The sequence below is a fragment of the Pinus tabuliformis genome, chromosome X (genome assembly GCF_031772625.1).
Source record: "Pinus tabuliformis cultivar Carrire ecotype Pingquan chromosome X, CPIR1, whole genome shotgun sequence".
NCBI classification, from domain to species: Eukaryota; Viridiplantae; Streptophyta; class Pinopsida; order Pinales; family Pinaceae; genus Pinus; species Pinus tabuliformis.
Genome location: NC_142308.1, coordinates 400,731,522 through 400,751,460, shown reverse-complemented (window position 1 = coordinate 400,751,460; position 19,939 = coordinate 400,731,522). Strand labels below are relative to the sequence as shown.

At 35.5% G+C, this 19,939-nt stretch overlaps 1 protein-coding gene across 4 annotated transcripts; it reads right to left on the bottom strand.

Annotated features, from left to right (window-relative positions):
* Positions 1-10: 10 nt before the first annotated feature.
* On the bottom strand, positions 11-6,076 carry LOC149140212 (anamorsin homolog 1-like). 4 transcript variants are annotated; one of them, XM_089448808.1, is made up of 7 exons: positions 5,547-6,076; positions 5,145-5,376; positions 4,798-4,965; positions 3,644-3,780; positions 2,325-2,417; positions 2,085-2,152; positions 1,361-1,544 (listed from the first exon to the last, which is right to left on the bottom strand). In XM_089448808.1, exons 3-7 carry the CDS (start codon positions 4,799-4,801, stop codon positions 1,496-1,498), a joined length of 351 nt encoding a protein of 116 aa, XP_089304934.1. In that variant the 5' UTR covers positions 4,802-4,965; positions 5,145-5,376; positions 5,547-6,076; the 3' UTR covers positions 1,361-1,495. The 4 variants fall into 4 exon arrangements, with proteins under 4 accessions (XP_089304936.1, XP_089304934.1, XP_089304933.1 ...); XM_089448807.1 differs by having other exon boundaries at positions 5,145-5,360; XM_089448809.1 differs by having other exon boundaries at positions 5,145-5,290.
* Positions 6,077-19,939: the final 13,863 nt, after the last annotated feature.

The window sequence follows — 19,939 nt, the reverse complement described above, 5'->3', positions numbered from 1 at the left end:
AAACTTATCCTAAATTTGATAAACAAATATTAAGTACTTTACTCATTTCCTTCAAGGAAGCAATGTTGGGATGCTATAAACATTCCTTCCCTGGCCAGATTCATCATTTCATGTCATATATAACAGATACAAAAGTAGATAGGTAACACTAACAGTCCTAATAACGCCAGCAATAGTTGTGATTGTCATACACTATATTATAATTTATACCTAGAAATAAGGCTGCACCATTGCTTAATTTAATCACTCAATGGTTGAACGGAAATTACATTAGAAATGCTTAAAGGTAAGCAACCCATCACTTGGATGGCACGGAATGATTGAGGGTTTATGAATAATTGTTAACTCTTCAAAGCACTACTTTGCTCACATATCAACAGTCAAGAGTGTGCCAGGAAGAGATACCTGCAATTTTTGTAAAAGCATTTTAGTCAAATGGAGGAATTGATATGTCAGAACAAACTTGTTAAAAATAGAAGGCGAAATAGATGGAAAACAATATGTATGTGGTATATATACCTTTTAAGTTTTCCCCAAGTTTGAAAGGAGATAAGTCCTTTGTAGGGACAACTACTGCACCTGAACGCATCCCCGAGTCCACACTAACAAAATCAAGACACCCATTATATCAAAAAAATGAGCAAATATTATATTACATTTTGATTCCTACAGTAGGTGACCTTGTTCACAATTTGGAATATAAAATAGGGTAACTGTAATATAGTATACGCTGCAGATCCCAGCAGCCAAGATTCTTCTTCAAAAATGGAGATGGAAACTCAAGTTTTCATTAAAAAACACAGCTGTGTATATTAAGAGAGACATAAAGGAAGTTTGACAGATATCAACGCAGCATTCTGTTCTTTTATACATAACAATTATACTCGTAAAGAGTAACTAAAAGAACAAACTAGAAATACCATAATGGTGAAAAGGTTAAATAAATTGGCAACCTTTCTCCACAAAATAGGGATGGCAATTTGCAAATACTTCTTCCCGAGAAAGAAATGAAATAAGAGCAAAAGATTAAAAAGAACCAGCATACATTTCCACACGCAGATTGTGGGTTATTCAACTGTTCTGCAGTCAGGCCCAACTTCGTCTGTTTCTCTTCGAACTCAGCTTGGCCACAGGTACAATTTTTGCAGGCTTTTCTTTTCGTACTAACTTCATAGTCATTGGCTGCACAACAAAACAAATTACAAAATATGGATTGAAAGAATAGATGAGAAAAGTGACCAAGCTGATCAAGTTTGTAACGTTATTAAAGAGGATTCTATCATATATATTCCTTTCCAATGGATAAACTGCAAACCAACATTAACAGCCACCAGCCCCTGTTACTAACCAGAGGGCAATGAAGATCTTTTCGAATCCTCTTCAGAAAGAAGGCTTTCTTCATCTATCAGATCCTCCAAATCATCATTCATGTCTAGCTTTACGCCCAACGGGTCAGATTTAGGCAAACGCTCTTGTTTCTGCACAGCTTTATTTTTTAGGGAAAACAATGATCCAGTTTCCCAAGTGGGCTTTTGTGCTCTCCACTGCAATGAGGAATGCATGAAAGGGAACAACTGTCAAAGATATGGCTATAACTATCACAAATTCCAAATGCACACAAAATCATGCAAGGATATTCTGGATCTAACTGTTCCAATGTTTGTCTTAATAACAGGAAAAACTAAAACTCATAAATGAGATAGACTACCCAACAGACAGATTTTACTCTACAGAAGAAGTATTTATCAGAAATTGTTAAACTAAAGGAAAAAGTAAACCACCCCTTAGGGATTATCAACTAAAGAACCTTCTAATTGCAGGACTGTTTCAAACCAAGTGTTTAGCCATAAAATACCAAAATGCATACTTGTATCCTACAAGTAACCTGTGCAACCAACAGTACAGGAAAAGGATAACGTCAAACCTATTTACTTACATTCTCGGCAATAGAAAACTCAGTGGAGAATATAACCACTGTAAATTATGAAGAAAAATTTTAACACTGTAATTTGGATCTTAACAAAAACGAAAACAAAACAGCTGACTTTGGTTCCGGCTAGAGTTTAGTAATTTGTAAGACTTACTCTCCGGGGCAGACGACCTCATGTCCCTTGCATTTCTCCCATGTAGGTACTTCATCAGACCAGCTGCCCTGTTTTTGAAACAACACATAAATTTTATCCTTGATGACAATCATTATATATACATAAACTGCGACCTTTTTCCTTTGCACAAGAAAAAAATACTTCAAAATATGATGAAGAAGTAAATGAGTAATCTAGCAATTTAACTACATTTTTCAGATGAAAGAAAGGGGCACATACAGAAATATTTTTCTGAATTGCTTCTATCATAACCTCCAGATCATTGTGATAATATTCTTTCATGGCTTTCTCGATGATGTAACTGTCCCATACCTGTCGACAGTCGAGTGAACAAAATATCAGTGACATCAAAATGTGATTCAAGAGTTCAACTAAACTTTGAAATAAATCCTCAACAATTTTATTAATACATAACTAGAACACATTCTGCCTCTAGTTCTTAGCCCTGCCAGCCAACATTGTCTGGAAAATATAAATGGCTGACAATAAGAGGACGATCTGTTTTGAGAAGATGATAAAAAAAATAACACAAGGTCTTATGACAATTTCCAATCACTCTGCAACTATAAAAGTAGTATTTGAGCACTAAACAATTTTGTTTCCAACCATCCTGCAAACCAGAAAAAGTTATGTATCCCAATTGTAAGTTTCCGGATAGTTTCATAAAAATTTTCAGATTAAGTAACTAATTAGGTTTATCTTGAGTGGCTGGGATGCTTGATTGTTATCCTACCCACTATGTTCAATTCCTACGAGTGACATGTTGAGTTAATATACTTCCTATGAGTGATATATGTTGAGTTAATATACTGACTATATTGTTGTAATGTCGGCTTTGAGATGGTCATGTTCAATTCCTACAAGTGATATGTTATCACTTGAGTTAATATACTGACTATATTGTTGTAATGTCGGCTTGTGCATCTCAAAGTTTTGAGGCTTCTTTAGTATTATTTGGGGCTGCCTTATGATTCCTACCAGCTACAGCCTAAGAGCTTCTAAAAGATACTAGAATGAACTCTGTGTTTGATTCTATCCTATCCCCTGTTTGATGTTTCTTTGTTTTTGACAGAATATGTTGCTATATTTGCTTTTTTTGAGAAGAAAGTAGCTTCTGATTTAATATCTACAACCAAGACACTTGGCTAAGGCTTAATTGCATGGGTGATCTACCTCTAATGTATAATAAAATAGCGGAATAGTTTACTGAGAAAACATGAGTAACAAGTGTGGATGATTCCGTTGCATAGGTAACAATCTATAACAACATGGCAGAATAATCATCTGTAAAAACAAGGGTAACGAGTGTGGATGTCAGAAAAATGGGGAGTGTACAAGGGTACTGCTGCTTTTTTCTATCTAGTCACAGGAAAATGGTAAGCATAACAGACATCTTATACTTTTATTTGTGGGTTGCAAATTCTGTGTAGTTCACCAATTGGCAACCTTTCTCCACAAAATAGGGATGGCAATTTGCAAATACTTCTTCCCGAGAAAGAAATGAAATAAGAGCAAAAGATTAAAAAGAACCAGCATACATTTCCACACGCAGATTGTGGGTTATTCAACTGTTCTGCAGTCAGGCCCAACTTCGTCTGTTTCTCTTCGAACTCAGCTTGGCCACAGGTACAATTTTTGCAGGCTTTTCTTTTCGTACTAACTTCATAGTCATTGGCTGCACAACAAAACAAATTACAAAATATGGATTGAAAGAATAGATGGGAAAAGTGACCAAGCTGATCAAGTTTGTAACGTTATTAAAGAGGATTCTATCATATATATTCCTTTCCAATGGATAAACTGCAAACCAACATTAACAGCCACCAGCCCCTGTTACTAATCAAGATCTACATGCACATCCTTCAATGTTAGTCATTTCTGTCATTTTCTCGTGAATAAAAAAAAAAATTAAATGTTTTAAATCCACAAATTCCAAAAACAATTTCAACATTACACATTCTACTTCTCTTTTTTTCAGAAAAGAAAAAACGTTGATTTCATTATATAATAGTTAAAGAAAAAAAAAAAACACGTTGATTTCATTATATAATAGTAAAACCAGTATAGAAAAAGACACAGCCCATATAGAGAAACTGTAGCCCAGTGTATCATATCAATACAAAACTGGTCTAGTGATCTGCAAATTGTGCCCATGTCCGCATATATCATCCTGCCAGAAAAATACAACGCTGTAGAAAAAAACATATAACAAAGAAAAAGCCATCCAAAATGCAAGCCAAATGCAGATGTGAGAAAACCTTATACAGAAGTAGAGTTAGCTGGGAGCGTATTCCATATAAGAAGCCAAATGCAGATGTGGGAAAAACTTATACAGAAGTAGAGTTAGATGGGAGCGTATTCCATATAAGAATCAATATGATGTGGACATAGCAAAATACCATTGGCAAAAATAGTGAAACCGAAACTCAGAGGAAGGGCATAAAACAAGCATTTATCGAGTTCCCATCCCCATCCAATGTGATATGAAGACAACATTCTACTTCTCCTTACACACATTGCACGGTTAAAAGCAATGCATTGGCTAGAATTTTCATTTTCCACAGATCCAAATTGGATTTACAAAGCTAGGAGAAAGAGAGCCAAAAACACAAAACACAATTACCACAACCAGTAATGTGTTCTCTCGTCTTCTTGAAACTGTATGCTACAAATTCTCTTCAGAAAGCTTTACCCATTAAGGAGGCCGTGATGCGTCAGATGGGGTGGTTGGATAAGTTGTTGCCTCGTCATAATCAACGCGATAAATCAATTTTCTGCGCTCCATTTCCATGTATTTGCTGCTGTGAGAGCTGGAAGAGTAAACCTTATAGTTGTCTCTAGTACTTTGTTTCACTTCAGTCTGTCCAGAAGTGGCAAGCAACATAAGTTGAGTATAAGACCATGTCAACGACTCTTCCTCAGAAACATTAACCCTAAGCTTCAAGAAAATCAAAACCACTTTCTTCTGTTATCATAAGTACAATCAAATTAAATATACAAAACCATATTAATGAGAATAGCGGGAATAAGTGAAAATACTTTATCTGTTAAAATCGTTCCATCTCTGGCAGCCTCGTTATTCTGTGAACTTAGATGATCAATGGTCTGCGCAAAGATACCTAAAAGGGGAAAAGGTGAGATTGAAGCGTAGGTCGTGATATAACAAAATGCTCCAACTGGGGAACCTGAATGAAAAAATTGAAATCAACGGTAGGAAAAACCCTTTGGTATGAAACTTTGGAGAAGAACGTACAGCTGCACAAGTGTTTTGCTGTAAAACTATTAGACCGCAGAGCACCCAAATATAGATAATAGCAAAAAATGACTTCATCTCTTTTAAAGCCTAATTCCAACGGAAAATCGAAAACAAAAATCACAATACAAAGTCTCGCAATTCATAGCTTTTAGGGTTCGTATTTAAAGAAGAGTTGCAGTCGTTACCTAATGAAGAAGGGAGTAGTTAGATTAAGAGAAGGCCTGGATCGGCCTCATGCTCGCCGAGTCGCCGTCAATAGCTCGAATAACAAAGCATGGATTTCGGGATACTCGAGAGCAGGGCCTGCCCTTGAGTTTTGTCTGTCACAAGACTGTCTGATTCAAAGTCCCCAGTCACGGACCCTTAAAAACAGAAGCGATCACAATCCAAGATACCTGTCGTGTGCTAGGTTTCACCTCGAGCACCAGAAAAGCGAGGTTGCAGAACGCCAACGGCCAAGGAAGAAATGAGAGGCATGTTTCGTAGTTGGGGAGAGGTGCAGGGATCTCTTGAAAGGTGCAGGGATCGACCCTGGCAAGCGTAACAGGAAGAGCGAAATGCCAAAACTGAGAGTTCATATGCGCCATTACTACTGGAGCTTAGGAACGCTGAAGCTTCCGAACAAAACGTCTCCAACTCCAACTAAAAATTAGGTAACCGCAGAACCGCATTCATGAATACAGGACGAGCGACGAGCACGGAGGGCATATTCCCCGCATAGCCAACATATGACCGCGGATAAAGGTTTGGAAGTTCGCCAGGTGTCAGCTTATAGTAGTTTCCTGAACAGTGACGAATTTTGCCAGATGTCAGCGTCACAAGGAGTAGGACGACGAAAGGTCCCTTTCAAAGAAAGGCCTATCGGCCTAATAACCCACCTTTTGATTGCTTTGTTTTAATTTTAGTCTCTTTTAATTATTATTTTTGTTATTGGATCTTAACTCATTAATCAGGTCTTGACTCCTATTTATTTATTTTATTTTTTATTTTACTCTATTCCTGTATTTGGTTGACTTGGATTGTTTGTTTCTTATTAATGTTTACGTGTTTCGATCTTTCTTTATTATTATTATTATTATTTTATTTTAAATTATAAAATTAGTCGTTATAGAAATATTATTTGATCTTGATAATCATTATTAAAATATCAATTTTTGCCATTATATGATCTTTTGGCCTCTATATCACCCTTTATTTAAGTCTGTGCCATGACTTGCATTTTCATCTAGTCCTGATGATAAACCACAATTTTTAAATGTGTTTTTTAATATAAAACAAGGGTAATCGTTTGAATATTTTGTTCTTGTAATCATTAGTGATAATAATAGTTTTGATTATATGACCTTTTAGAAAGAAACACTTGCTCTGACTCTAGGATGGTCAAGTTGTATTATTTTATTATAGTGATAATTTGTGCTAGTGGTTGTAATAAGGTTTTAGTTGTGTGAACCTGTAGATATATTTTAGAGAGAAACACTTCTCGCCAAGATATAGGTGAAAGATAGTTGAATATCTTATTAGTGAAAATTATTTGTATTAAAATGGGTTGTTTTATTTACTTTTATTTGTTGTTTGAATTGATAAATAGATTTATTTTTAATAATTTTTCACTTATTTCGCCATTGATATAGTAAAATTATATATCCGTTTTTACTATAATTTAATTTATTTCTTAAAATTTATTTCATTTTCACTTAAACCAAAATTTGTTGTTTGTAATTAAATAGATCTATATTAATTTTTTTTAATAGATTTTTAAAATATATTTCATATTGATGGTTAAGTAAAATTATATATCCGTTTTTAATTATAATTTAATTTATTTCTTAAAATTTATTTCATTTTCACTTAAACCAAAATTTGCAATAACCGTAATTAAATAGATCTATATTAATTTTTTAAATAGACTGTTTTTTAAAATATATTAAATAAATATTCATGGTTAACTAACAATATTTATTAATTTTCAATTTGTTAATTAAAAATATTTAATAATATAATTTTTAATTTAAATATAATAAAATAATTAAACTAAATTATAATTAATTAATGGTTAATAAGATTTTAAAAAAATTTCAAATTGATATATGGAACCTAAAATTTATTGTTTGCTAAGGCACAAAGACTTCCATAAATTTGGGTGGGCAGTAACCACCAAAAACTTGCACATTTACATTTTTACTCCTACTTATTAGGTTGCACATTTACATTTTTACTCCTATTTATTAAAGTGTTGAAGAAAAATAAAAATAAATGATGAAGAGAGTAACAACTCTTAGTAACTGTATTTATTTACATCTTGTTTCTATCCATTTTTTATGCAAATATTGGTTAAATTATGGTGGGTAGTAATTGATGGTAAATAAATTATTTAGGTGAATATGAGCTATTTTCAAGGATTTTAATTTTTGGTAGTTTCCTATGATACTTAACAATAAAAAAATCTAAAAAATCATGGCATAAATATTGCAATTGCATCCAAAAATTATGGTAGAAAAATACAAGGTAGTTATCCACATTGCATTGTGTAGTGCAAAGGTTGTCACGTTATCAACATTGCATTGTGTTGTGCAAAGGCTACAATGAGACTCATTACAACCAATCTTCTTGCAGATAAATAATTTTAAATATTAATAAAAAAATAAAATTCAATCCATAATGTTAAACTATGGAGACACTGCACATTTTTTTTGGGAAAAACAAAGTAACACCTAGTCAAAGGGAAAAATTGAATGCATAATATCATGCTTGTGATGGGTATAATAATAAAAAATAGATGTACGATTATGATAATCTTCTTATTATTAGTCCTTGCCAAGGTAGGATTCTAGGAATCGATTTGGGTGTTTGCCACTATTAGTTTAGCATTGACCAATGCAAGTTACAATGTTTAAATTTGAAAAACAAATATATATTTTTCAATATTATTGAAAAAAATATTTTTCAAACATTTGATTGGACCATAACTTTACAAGTCTTATTGCAACTTTGTGTCATGTGGATAATTGCCTTAGATTTTTTTACCATAATTTATGGATGTAGTTGCAATATTTATGCCATAATTTTTAAATATTTGTGCAATGATTTTTCGTTATTAAACTTCATAGGAAAACTACCTAAAATTAAAATCCTTGAAATAGCTCATTCTCAGGTAAATAACCTATTTACCGTAGGTTTACTGCCCACCGCAAGTTAAGCAAGCATTTGCATAAAAATGAAGAGGAATAAGATGGAAATAAAGGAATTACTGGCTACCATTATCTATGTTTTCTTGAATGTTTTAATATGTAGGACTAAAAGTGTAAATATGCAAAATTAGTAGTGGTTACTATACACCAAAAAATTTATGCAAGTCCTTATCTCCCTAGTAGGCAATTAAAGGATGAAGGTTTTTCATGTTTGAACATAAACAATTTTGTTTATTTTATATAATGTTTTAAGGATATAAAAATAATAAAATTTTGTTCATATATTTAAAACAACATGACAAACAAAACAAAAAACCCCCAAACAAATAAATTTAACTCTTACACTACATGGCTCGTTGAGGTAGTTACGTCCAACAACCATAACCTTACAATTTTAGAATCTAAATGATTGCCTTGAGCATTTGGATGCATATTTTGCTTCTAGTTTTGTACTTCTGTTTCCTATTGTTAAATTGTAGTTAATGCCATTATCACTGCAAAACATCATATTCTTCATTAATAGTAAGTATTGATATGAGTATGTCATTATTGGTTTTTGAGTTTTATTCTGAAAGAGTCTTATGAACATCTAGGTTCTTTCATTCATCATGAAATGTATGTACAAAGTGTTTTATAATGTTTCTTGTGTTGTTTTAATTTGTCAATCTTTCTCTATATCACAACAAGTTTTCAGATTTTCTATTCCTTCATGTACGGTTTAGGGTTGTTTTGGTTTTGTAATCAGTTTGATTTTTTCAACAGCAAACAACAGTCTATCACAATTTTTATTTCTATAAGCATCTGAGTATTTTGTGAATTACAGCCTTATGGTGTTTGTGACTTCAAGAGATCTGGAATATTGCAACAACTATATATATTTTAATTCTATCATGCTCTACATAATAATTTGATAGTCACTGAGGGAAAAGATAATTTTGATAGTCACTTAGGTTGTTGAATATATGTTTTAGCTAGCCTGGTAGAAGATATAAGAATTTGTGTGTATATCATAATGTGCTCTTATCGACAAAATGAAGATAGCTTTTATTAGAAGGAGAATGCTTTTCATTTTTTTGGGTTGCAATGTCTATATAAAGAGAAATGTTATTCCAGATGAATTAGTACCCACATTTTTTCATTTGTTGCATTTGTGACATCTCTTATAAATTTAAAAATAAATTTCTTAACTTTTTAACAAACATTGAACACAACTTCCCCGATCGAGGTGTGGGCAGAGAGTTGGATATCGTGGCATCCATGCCATGGATAGTGTTTTAATGAGAAAAGACAGTAGGTGATTATGTTATTGGCCTTCACACACTTGCCATATTATGCGAGGTGGAAATACACATGCAGGATATTAATGGAGAATAAGAAAATCGACGAGACATTTTCTTGCTGGGGATTTATGTAGTGAGCTTAAAACGAGTGGGAGGTATCTTTTTTGGCATGGCTATAGGTCTACTTGAAAGTTCTAGGGTGCTCTTGAAGGCTCACCTCGAGACTCGCCACCCTGGCGTCGACAGTCTCATCTTCTTCCCTGCGCATTGCGACATCAGGTATGTTTTCTCAGTGTGTTTCCCTTCCCTTTCTCCTACACTTAATCTCTTTTTGATAATTCGTTGGAGGAAATATTTGAGATGATGTTTTGGGGTAGAAAGACAATATCCCATGAAATCTAGAAGGAAATAGATGTATTTTCTGATGGGTGGTCTCAATATGGTCGAATTCTCTCTGTTTGTTATGGAATTTTACTTTCTCAGATGGGCATGCACTTGGGGTTTGAACATTGGAATTCAGTCTGCATTCTATGCATGATTTATTTAGTCTTTTATCTTGTTTTCTTGCTGCACCTATGGGTGTTTAAGAGAAGGGTTATTTTGCGAGTGTATTTGTTCGAATGGATTTTGTGTTTTGTCTTATGGAGGCTTGGGGAACTCTTGGTTGATGTGTTCAACCTATCTCGGTATACCCATCTCAGATTTGTGAGAAAAAGTTTGTTTTATTGGCTTGCTGCTCACAATTATATCGAACTCTTATGTGATATACCTACAATCTTCAATTCTCAATGCATGCACCAGGTCCTTAAGTTAGTTATACGCCTCAAGTTGGTGGTTTTGGTTTACCATTTCAAGGTACCTATCACTATCTTGGCCAGCAAAATTACATTATGGTGCGACCTTCCTCTGGCAGAGGAACCTCGGCAAGAGGAGGCAGGGGTCAGAACCATTTTGTTGGGCTTTGACGGGGAGGTAACTAGCCCCAACTGCGTCCAACTTAGGGTAAGGGTTGTAAATAAACCTCTGGTCTCGTTCAGGAATCAGCTTAGGAATAAGGTGGCCAACAGATTTGGTTTTCCACCGGGGAGGTTGAGGCCACATCACCAATTGAATATGGATGTAACCTACTCTTTTTTTATGAAAATGAATGAAAAAGGTCTTGTCAAGCTTACAAAAAAAAACATTGAACACAACTATTAAATATTAGCTTACAAATGATTTGATTCCATGGCTATTTACAAGAATTTTCTCCATCTCAATATATTCCATTCCAAATTAATTGATGTGATGGATAATTGAGTTTTTACAAGAGTAAATATTGTTATAGTATGATTACAATGGGTTTGAATCCTTATGTTTATGATTAAAATTTAAATATTTCTATTTACATGGTGTATAGTCGAATATAAATGAGTATGAACACTGAGTTTTTTTCATATACACCATTACTACACTTCACCTGTCTCAACTTTGGTTCAAACCCAATGCAATATGCTTTTTACATAATAATACAAGGCTAAATTGAAAGCCCTAGTTGAAATAACTTTTTGTTTTAAAATAGAGAACTACCAAGGCGAATAATACTAGAATAAGAAAGCGATTTTTTTTGCATGAAAGCTCAAGCTTCACAACCATGAATTCAATCTAAGCATCCTTGGGAGATATATATTCCTGAAATAAAAGGGGAAAGTGGATTTAAGGACAATAACCATCTAGTTAAAAAGCATGATCTGCAAAATTATTCCTGAATCAAAATGATCTGAAATTAAAAACTTGAAAGTTTCATTAAAAAAAAAAGTTTGCAAGAAAGTTTATGTCTTGTGGACAATGGATCAAATTGCAAAAGCACATAAACTTAGTGTTTTTAGTTAAATTTTGCAGGAATAAAACGAAGAAAAATAGACCATATGCAATATCACACAAACAACAATTTGATGACGGAGTTCATTCCTCTTGGGCTACGTCTTCGGGTCCATCTTCCAATGTTGGGCCTTTAAAATTATATGATCAAATATAAAATTAAATCAGTTTACATAACTCACAACACAAAAGTAATGTTGACATTGTGTCCAAAACACCTAAAAACCCCTGTGTAGGCTCTTCTTGGGCTCAAAAAGACTGAAAAATGACCAAGTTAGGCCTCAATCTCCATTTCTCTGCTATATGTCCTACAAATTGACAAAACTGTAGGTTTTAACCTTGTACAGAAATTACCTACAGACGAATTCTAAAAACATAAAATAAACAATGACGATAATATAAAACAAATACACAAAGATTTTCCCCTGGATCCCAAAACCGGGGCCACCAAATTGATTTTTCATTATGTTCATTTAAATGTTACAATCTATATCTATATATATATATATATATATATATATATATATATATATATATATATATATATATATATATATATATACATGTCGAAGCATTCATAAACCCCAATCCATTAACCCTAGATTAGAACATAACCATAATTCCCCTTACCGATCTACAAAATACCATGGGTAGAAAACCAGCATGCCCAAATTCATGTGCAAAATCATGCACAAAACCATAGGTAGGCATGCCAACCTAATACAAGTCCAAAAAAAATCTCCTAGGGCATTGCGCCCAACACAATGAACAGAGGGGAGTTGTCGCCCCCCCTTGTGGTCCCCCCGTGTGTTTGACTAGTCGTGCAAATAATATAACACGCACGCAACAAAAATTGGTTAACTGTGCGACGAAATCCGCCTTTTCGCTAACCATCGAGCAACAATTTCGCTTGGGACCAGCGGAATTCCTGTCGTAATTGGTGTAGTTTGTCGCCTATTTTAAATGTGCTAATAAACCTTAGCGCCAGAATTTTATCCCCTAAAGGTGGTCACATGGCTCAGGGGTTGGGCTTACTACCTGCTCCCATTGGCTTAGTCCCCGCTCCACTGGTCATGGTCATGTAGCTTTTAATATGGCCGGGGGTCGGGCTAACCGCCCATACTGGCGTTGGTTACACGCCCGTCGTGGGTTCTCCATATGGCTCAAGGCCAAGGCTAACCACCCGCCCCACCCCACTCTGTCGCACTCTCGGTCACGTTGTTCCATGTAACTTGAGGTTGGGGCCAAGTGCCCCGCCCACTTCCCCCAATGCGCCAACAACATTACTTCAAATGTAATTGAGGTGTTAAACATGTTAAGAACCATTGGCATAGTGTGGTGGTAAAATATGGTATTCCTCTGCAGGAGGTCTAGGGGTCGAACCTTGCTGAGGGCCTTCGAACTTGTTGCAAAATTTTTGTCAATAATAGAGGGCCACGTGGTGCCCTCTTATTGGGTCACGCGGCACCTCATAATTGGGCCACCTCAACAACCAACAACCAATCACAAACTGCCAACCCATCCTGTATGACCCACCACATGTCAACACGGGATTGGCCCTTCTGACACTGTACTCTGCACAGTCAGTTGATGATGTCATCATATTGCTTGCCCAGTCAGCAGCCTAATCAACCCTGCAAGTTAACTTTTAATTGTTTATCAAAAATTTCAAAATGCGATAATTTTCACATATGGTGTCAGATTGAGGCAATTCAAGCAGCGTTGGAATCAAAATGATGAACACTACGATTTGGCACTAGTTTCAAGTGATTTTAATCACTTTTATATTTTAGCATATTTTTCATTCCCTTGATCATTCCTCCCCAATGGAAGCTTTTGGACCACCAAAAGTCTATTTTTATTCAGCAAGTAATTGAGCGTATAGCTTCCTCATTTTCCCAATCTCAATCCACCTTGATTTACTTATATTAGCACCTTTGAGCCCCACTCAAAGATACTCCACATCACCTCTATGTGAAGTCTTGATTCTTCTGTCAAGAATTATATCTTCCTGCAACTCATCTAAATATTTACGAGAAAAATGAACAAGGGGCGGGATATGAACATTCTCTTCATGATCATTTATTAGTGGAGGCTCATAAAATCTCAATTTTTCCACATTCACACAGAATAAATTTTCATATAAGGTGGAAAATCTAATCGGAAAGCATTGTTACCAATATTCTCCAAAATTTTGAAAGCACCATATCTGATTGGCTTGATATTTTTTACCTTCACCCTGAAGTCATTCCTTGCTGATATACAACCAAACTTGATCTCCCACTTGAAAATTATGATCAAATTGATGCTTGTCATGCCTTGCTTTGTATTGTTCCTTGCTTTTCTCAAGATTCTCTTGTACTCTTTGATGCACTAGCTGAATTTCTTCAATGAAATTCTTGGCTTTGTCCACATCACTATGTCCATCTACTGCAATATATTTACCAAAGATAAAATCCAAAGGAGACTTTGGAAAATAACCTAAACAAGCTTCAACTGGAGATACTTGCATAGATGAATGCTTGGCACGATTATAGGCATGCTGGATGTAATGCAAATGCTCATACCAAAGTTTAGGACACTCACCATAATATCCATGAAGGAGATTCATTATTGTTATGTTTACCACTTATGTCTGGCCATTAGTTTGTGGATGACATGTTATTCTCTTCTTCAACTTGGTGTCCATGAGTTCCCATAAGCTTGAGCAAAAGTTCCTGACAAATCAAGAATCTCGATCATAAATAATAGAAGTGGGAAACCAAAAGTGAACCATACATTTTTTAAGAACATATTTGTGGTTTGTTCAGTTCTAACATGTTTCTTACATGTCATTAACACACACATTTTATTGAAACGGTCCACAACAACATAAACATAATCATGACCTTTCTTTGACATTGGTAGTCCTCCTACAAATCCCAAATAAATACTTTCCCAAAGACGAGAAGGAATAGGAAGTGAAGTGTACAAACCCAATTTCCTATTGCTAGGCTTTTAGTAACACACATGGAACATCCTCTAACATATCTTGTAACACTTTCATTCATGTGAGGCCAATAACAATACCTCTGAATTTTCGCAATTGTTTTGCCTACACCAAAGTGACCAACAATAAGAGAAGTGTGGGATTCCCTTATGACAATGACTCTTTCACTCTGTGGAACACATAACTGGCTAAGATGATACAACAACTTGTTATGAACATGATAATCCAACTCTTCAACATGATTGTCTTAAATAAAAGTTGCATAAACATCTTTAAAATCATCATCTTGAGCATATTGTTCAATATAAATTTCTTGCATGATTGAGTTATGCTTAGGAATGACAAATGCATTAGCAATAGGCCTTGATAACATATCAACAACTTTGTTGTATATACCTTTCTTGTACCTGATTACGAAATGAAATTGTTGTAGGAATCCCATCCACCTAAAATGTCTAACGTGTTGTAGTTGTTGAAATACGTAGGTAGGTTCGGTCTCATGTAATCATGATTTTATGTATTTTATGTAATGATAAAAAATAAATTTATTATTATTGTTCTTGAGGCATGGGTTTCATGCTCAAGGAAAATTGTGTTGTAGCTCAAGCTCCCATGGACGGCTTCTAGGGCTTATGAGTCATTGTCATGTATGAAAGACCCATTTGGGCAATGTACATAATGTAAAGTGATGCAGGAGCATTCAACCCAAGAGAAAATCATTGTAATTAAGTAGACATAGGGGGTCATGTACTTTTAGGAAGCCGGATTCCTAAGTGATAAATTGATGTAATTTTAGGTTTTTGAGTGCATAAAATAGAAATCAATTAGATAGTGAAAGGAAGTTGTAAATGCTCTCAAATAAATGAGAACATGAGTGGTGAATAAATGACAAGAGTTAGAAGTCAATCATGACTCTTAAAACAATTTCATGATTCGAGGGAGAAGTGAGAGCTTTTAGGAATTAATTGAAGTAGAGGTGGATAGAGGATTTAGGAGTCGAACCAAGATAAGTTCAACATAACTTTCTAGCATAAATGTAAGCCTACGGGCAGAGCTCAAGGAGAGGCCACAATATTGAAGAACAGGGCTGTGCGAGACATAAAGTCGCAGATATGTAATTGACTGTTTATATTTATATATATAGATGTTTATTCCTTACTGTGTCAGTGTGTTGAAGAGTATTTCATTAATGAACTACTTGTGAATTCGTAGGCTTTGTAACAGGTTGCAGACAGTATTATGAAGGATGCAGAGGAATCATGAATGGATCATTGAATCCAACTGAGGAGACAGAGGGAAGCTTTGGGGTGAAATAGCGAAGTGAGATTTCACAGAAGAGTAAAGCTCAGAGGTAGCTGAGCAGCGGAAGTAGAAGGTAGAGTTCTGAAGGACTACACAGAGGAAAAGAGAGATTCAGAGGATCATAATGGATTGTTGAATCCATTAGAGGGATCAAGCCAAAGTTCAGGAGGAATCACGCAGTAAAATGGCATAAAGGGCGAAACCTTAAAGAAGTCGGAACTACAGAAGAACCGAAGAAATGGCATAAAAATTAAGTTAAATAGAAGAACGAATAAGTGAAGTATCCATGCAAAGTAGTCGTCGGATTGAGAAGACCAATGGCAAGGATTAAATCCCAGGAGTGGGGAAACCAAGATCGCATCGCAATTCTTCAAAGGAAGGAAGCGATTGTGACATGCGATGTTTAGCCGGACCCGAAACCCTATCGAATATGGCCCAAAACCCATCGGGTCCAAAATATATGTCGGATTGGAGTTTAAAGTGGAAGAGTCAAAGATCAAGCGATAGCCGATAATCGGCGATCAGAGATCGAAGGGGTCGGAGAATGGAGATCGACGCAGCGGAAAGGTGATGGACTAAGAGGCGGACCCAACAATAATTATAGGTGCGGGCTTTTAATATTTAAAGTTCGGCTTTGTGTTTTGGCAGGGTTTTCCTTTGTTTTGCGTATGTTTCCCTTGTAAACAGGATAGTAAAGACTTAAGCGCAGATAGTGTATTCCAGAAAGTGAAAGGGGTGATGAGGTACATATATGTATGACCCGCAAAGGGAGCGATGCCCGATTGTGATAAAGGTAGCCTTGGGGAATGTGCAGAAGCCGTATAAAGGCGGAGAAAGGTATGTTTAGGCATATATTTCCTTTGTAAAAGGTTTTATAAGGAAAATAGCGCCGATGAGGGTTTTATGTGTATTAACCATATATAACTAATGATAAAAGGGAAAGGTTATATACATGCGGCCTTAAGGATTAAGCTAAAGTCTAATTAAGGGTTATGCGAGGTGTTTAATTTCCGATAGAAAGGAAAAGTGGATGAATGTTTAGAGTTTGTTAAGCCTATGAATCACTCCAAGTGAGACTAAAAGGGGCCTTAACCATGTATGGTTTGAAGATTTGACTCCTTTGAGAGTTAAATACCTGGGACAATGTATTTATGCATTTTTATGCATATTTTGGGGGAACGTGGGGGTAACCCGCCATCATTTGGTATCATAGCAGAATTGTAATTAGAGCGGGGAAAGATTTCCTATGAAAAGGAAGTTGCACACAGAAGAAAGTAATGTGCATAAGGCTACAACAGAAGATTGTAGGGGAACTTTTGGAGTTCTTGGGAGATTGTAGCATTTCCAACAGAGGCTTGGAGTAGACAAGAACAGAGGATTCCTTGAAGAAAAGTGAGAGCAAGATTGCTTAGTACAAGTTCTGAAGGAAAGAGAACTTGGATACCAAACAGAGGACAATCCATTCAAAGTGCAGAAGAATGGAAAAATAAGATCATACATAGATCTTGGAGGTAATATAGTGTGTTTGGTTTCAAATTGAAATTGAAGATTTTGGTTGTAGATGAAGTATCTCAGCAAAGGACAGCAAGAGAAGCTGTGAGAGGAGAACCAGATGTGTTCTTGAAGATAGAGTAAGGAAAACACTCTAAAGGAGAAGTGGCAGTGAACTTGAAGAATCCAACAAGAGATTGGACAGAGAGGACAGATGAGGTGTTCTCAAGAGGAAGTGAGAAATTGTAGAAGCTTGGAAGGAGAAAAGGTGTTGCTCAAAAGGAGGTTCCAGACAGAGGAACCGTGCTTACCAAAAGACTAAGTGAGGAGAGCTTAGTGAGGTAAGATTGCAGCAAGGAGGACTAGTTGTTGTAGAGGCTTGTTGCAGATGAGTGAGAAGCTCATGAAGAAAGAGGAGAAGAAGATGACTACTGATAGTCCTAGCAGAGGTTTAGAGAGAAGCCACAGCAGAAGAAAGATGAAAAAAGAGGATGCCAAGGAAAATGGCAAGAGGATGAGTCAAGAGGAAATTGACAAAGAGATTGCAAAGTTAAAAGAATAACTCTATGCATTAAGGAGGATACTTGAGGAAAGCCAAAGACTAGGTTGGGTCTTGAGGAAGAAGCCAATGGAGTGGCTTGAGATGCAGAGAAGGCTACAACAAAAGCAAGTAAAGTGGCTGAGGGAAAAACTCAAGGAAGTTGAGTTGGAAATGGAAGAGTCCATTTGCGAATCAGAACAGGGAGAAATTCTGGGAGAAAGTGAAGACTACACTAAACATAAAGAATGGAGATCAAGTGAAGATCTCATGGACTATTGGTATAGTTCAAAATAGCATGAGGAGATGTTGATTGAAGATGAAGACTTGAAGGCTGACACTTCAAGTGAGACCAAAAGGTCTGATGATTTTAAATCTAACAATTTGTGTATGTTTGCAGGTGAAACATGTGAAGGACAATTTGCTGATATTGTCATAAAGGAGAAGAATACAAGCAGAATCTAAATTCTGTTCTGGAAGAAGATGAGATAGATAGATCTCATATACAATCGGGGGAAGATATCAAGCAACCAAGTGAAGGGCTTGAGGAGATTGAAGAGAAGACCATTGAAGAATTTCTTAATCATATGAAGGATTTAGAATAGCAAGGAGATATGATGGCTGAAACATCAAGTGGGACCACAGGGTCTTATGTTTTTAATACTGATAGTTTGTTTGTGGATGCAAAACAAATGAAGGAGAATATTAATGAAGATGGTGAGACAAGGATAGCTCTTGGAGAAGGTAAACAACAAGAGATTAAAAGCAAACTTGAAGAAGAGACAGTGTTAGCTGAAAACATAGTAAAAGATCACCAGTTCACTATGATGATAGGCACAGTGGAAATAGCCATGGAAACTGTTGAGACAGTCAGTAAGAAAGAATGACATCTACTGAAAGATTTTAAGAAGGAAGAAACCTATGCAAAGGATTCAACCTTGCGAGAAGGAACACTAACAAAGGAGTGTTTTGCAGAGGGTGAGTAATCTTTTGAAGATGTCAGAAGTATGGAGAAGTATCTTTCAGAAGATAAAAACTCTGAAGTAAAGGAGGATGGAGAATGTCTCTTAAATGAGAGAAGCAATGACTTATTGCAGCAGAAGGAACTTAAAAATGCATGGATGTGTGAAGATGTGACAACACAGGAACAAGTTCTTGTGGAAGAAGGAGATGAAGTTCAATCTGAAGAGATGATATGTGAAGCAACAGTTGAGACTGTTGAACCTTATGATTTCCAAACTAATAATTTGTGTATAAATGCTCAAAACATAAGTGATGATGAAATACTTGCGAAGTGTCACAAAGAAATTGCATTTCTGGAATATTTGTTGGAAAATTCAGAGTATGACAGTGTGATTGCAGAAGAAGAAGTTCACTATAGTGAATAAGAGAAGGAAGACATCATTAGAGCAGATGGTGTGGAAGAGAGACTAATGGACAATCTCATGAATTCTTTTGAGAATTCAAATCAGCATACTGATGTGCTGACAAAGGAGAAATAAATAGAGCAGCAAACTAAATTGTTGCCAAAGGAAGATAAGGCATAGAAGTCTTATGTTTTTTATGTTAACAAGTGTTTTGTGAGTGCAAGTTTTGTTGCAAATGCTGGAGGAAATTTGGCATAGATGAACAACCAAATGAAGATGAAAGAAGAAAATTCTATGGAAGAATTCAATCCATGGAACAGAGATGCTCAATTGTTGGAGAGAATGTTGGGTAGTCATGATTCAATACAAGAAGAGAGAATCACGAAAGAGGCTAAGGATGCTATGGAGGTAGTCAACATAGCAAGAAAAGCAAAATTTGGAGCAAGCAAAGCAAAAGTTGGAACAAGAGCAAAAGAAGAAGAAAAAGTAAACTAGCAGCTACAAAGAGAAAGTAATCAGCAGCAGTTTAAAGAATTAGTGGACAGCAACAGCAACCAGAAACA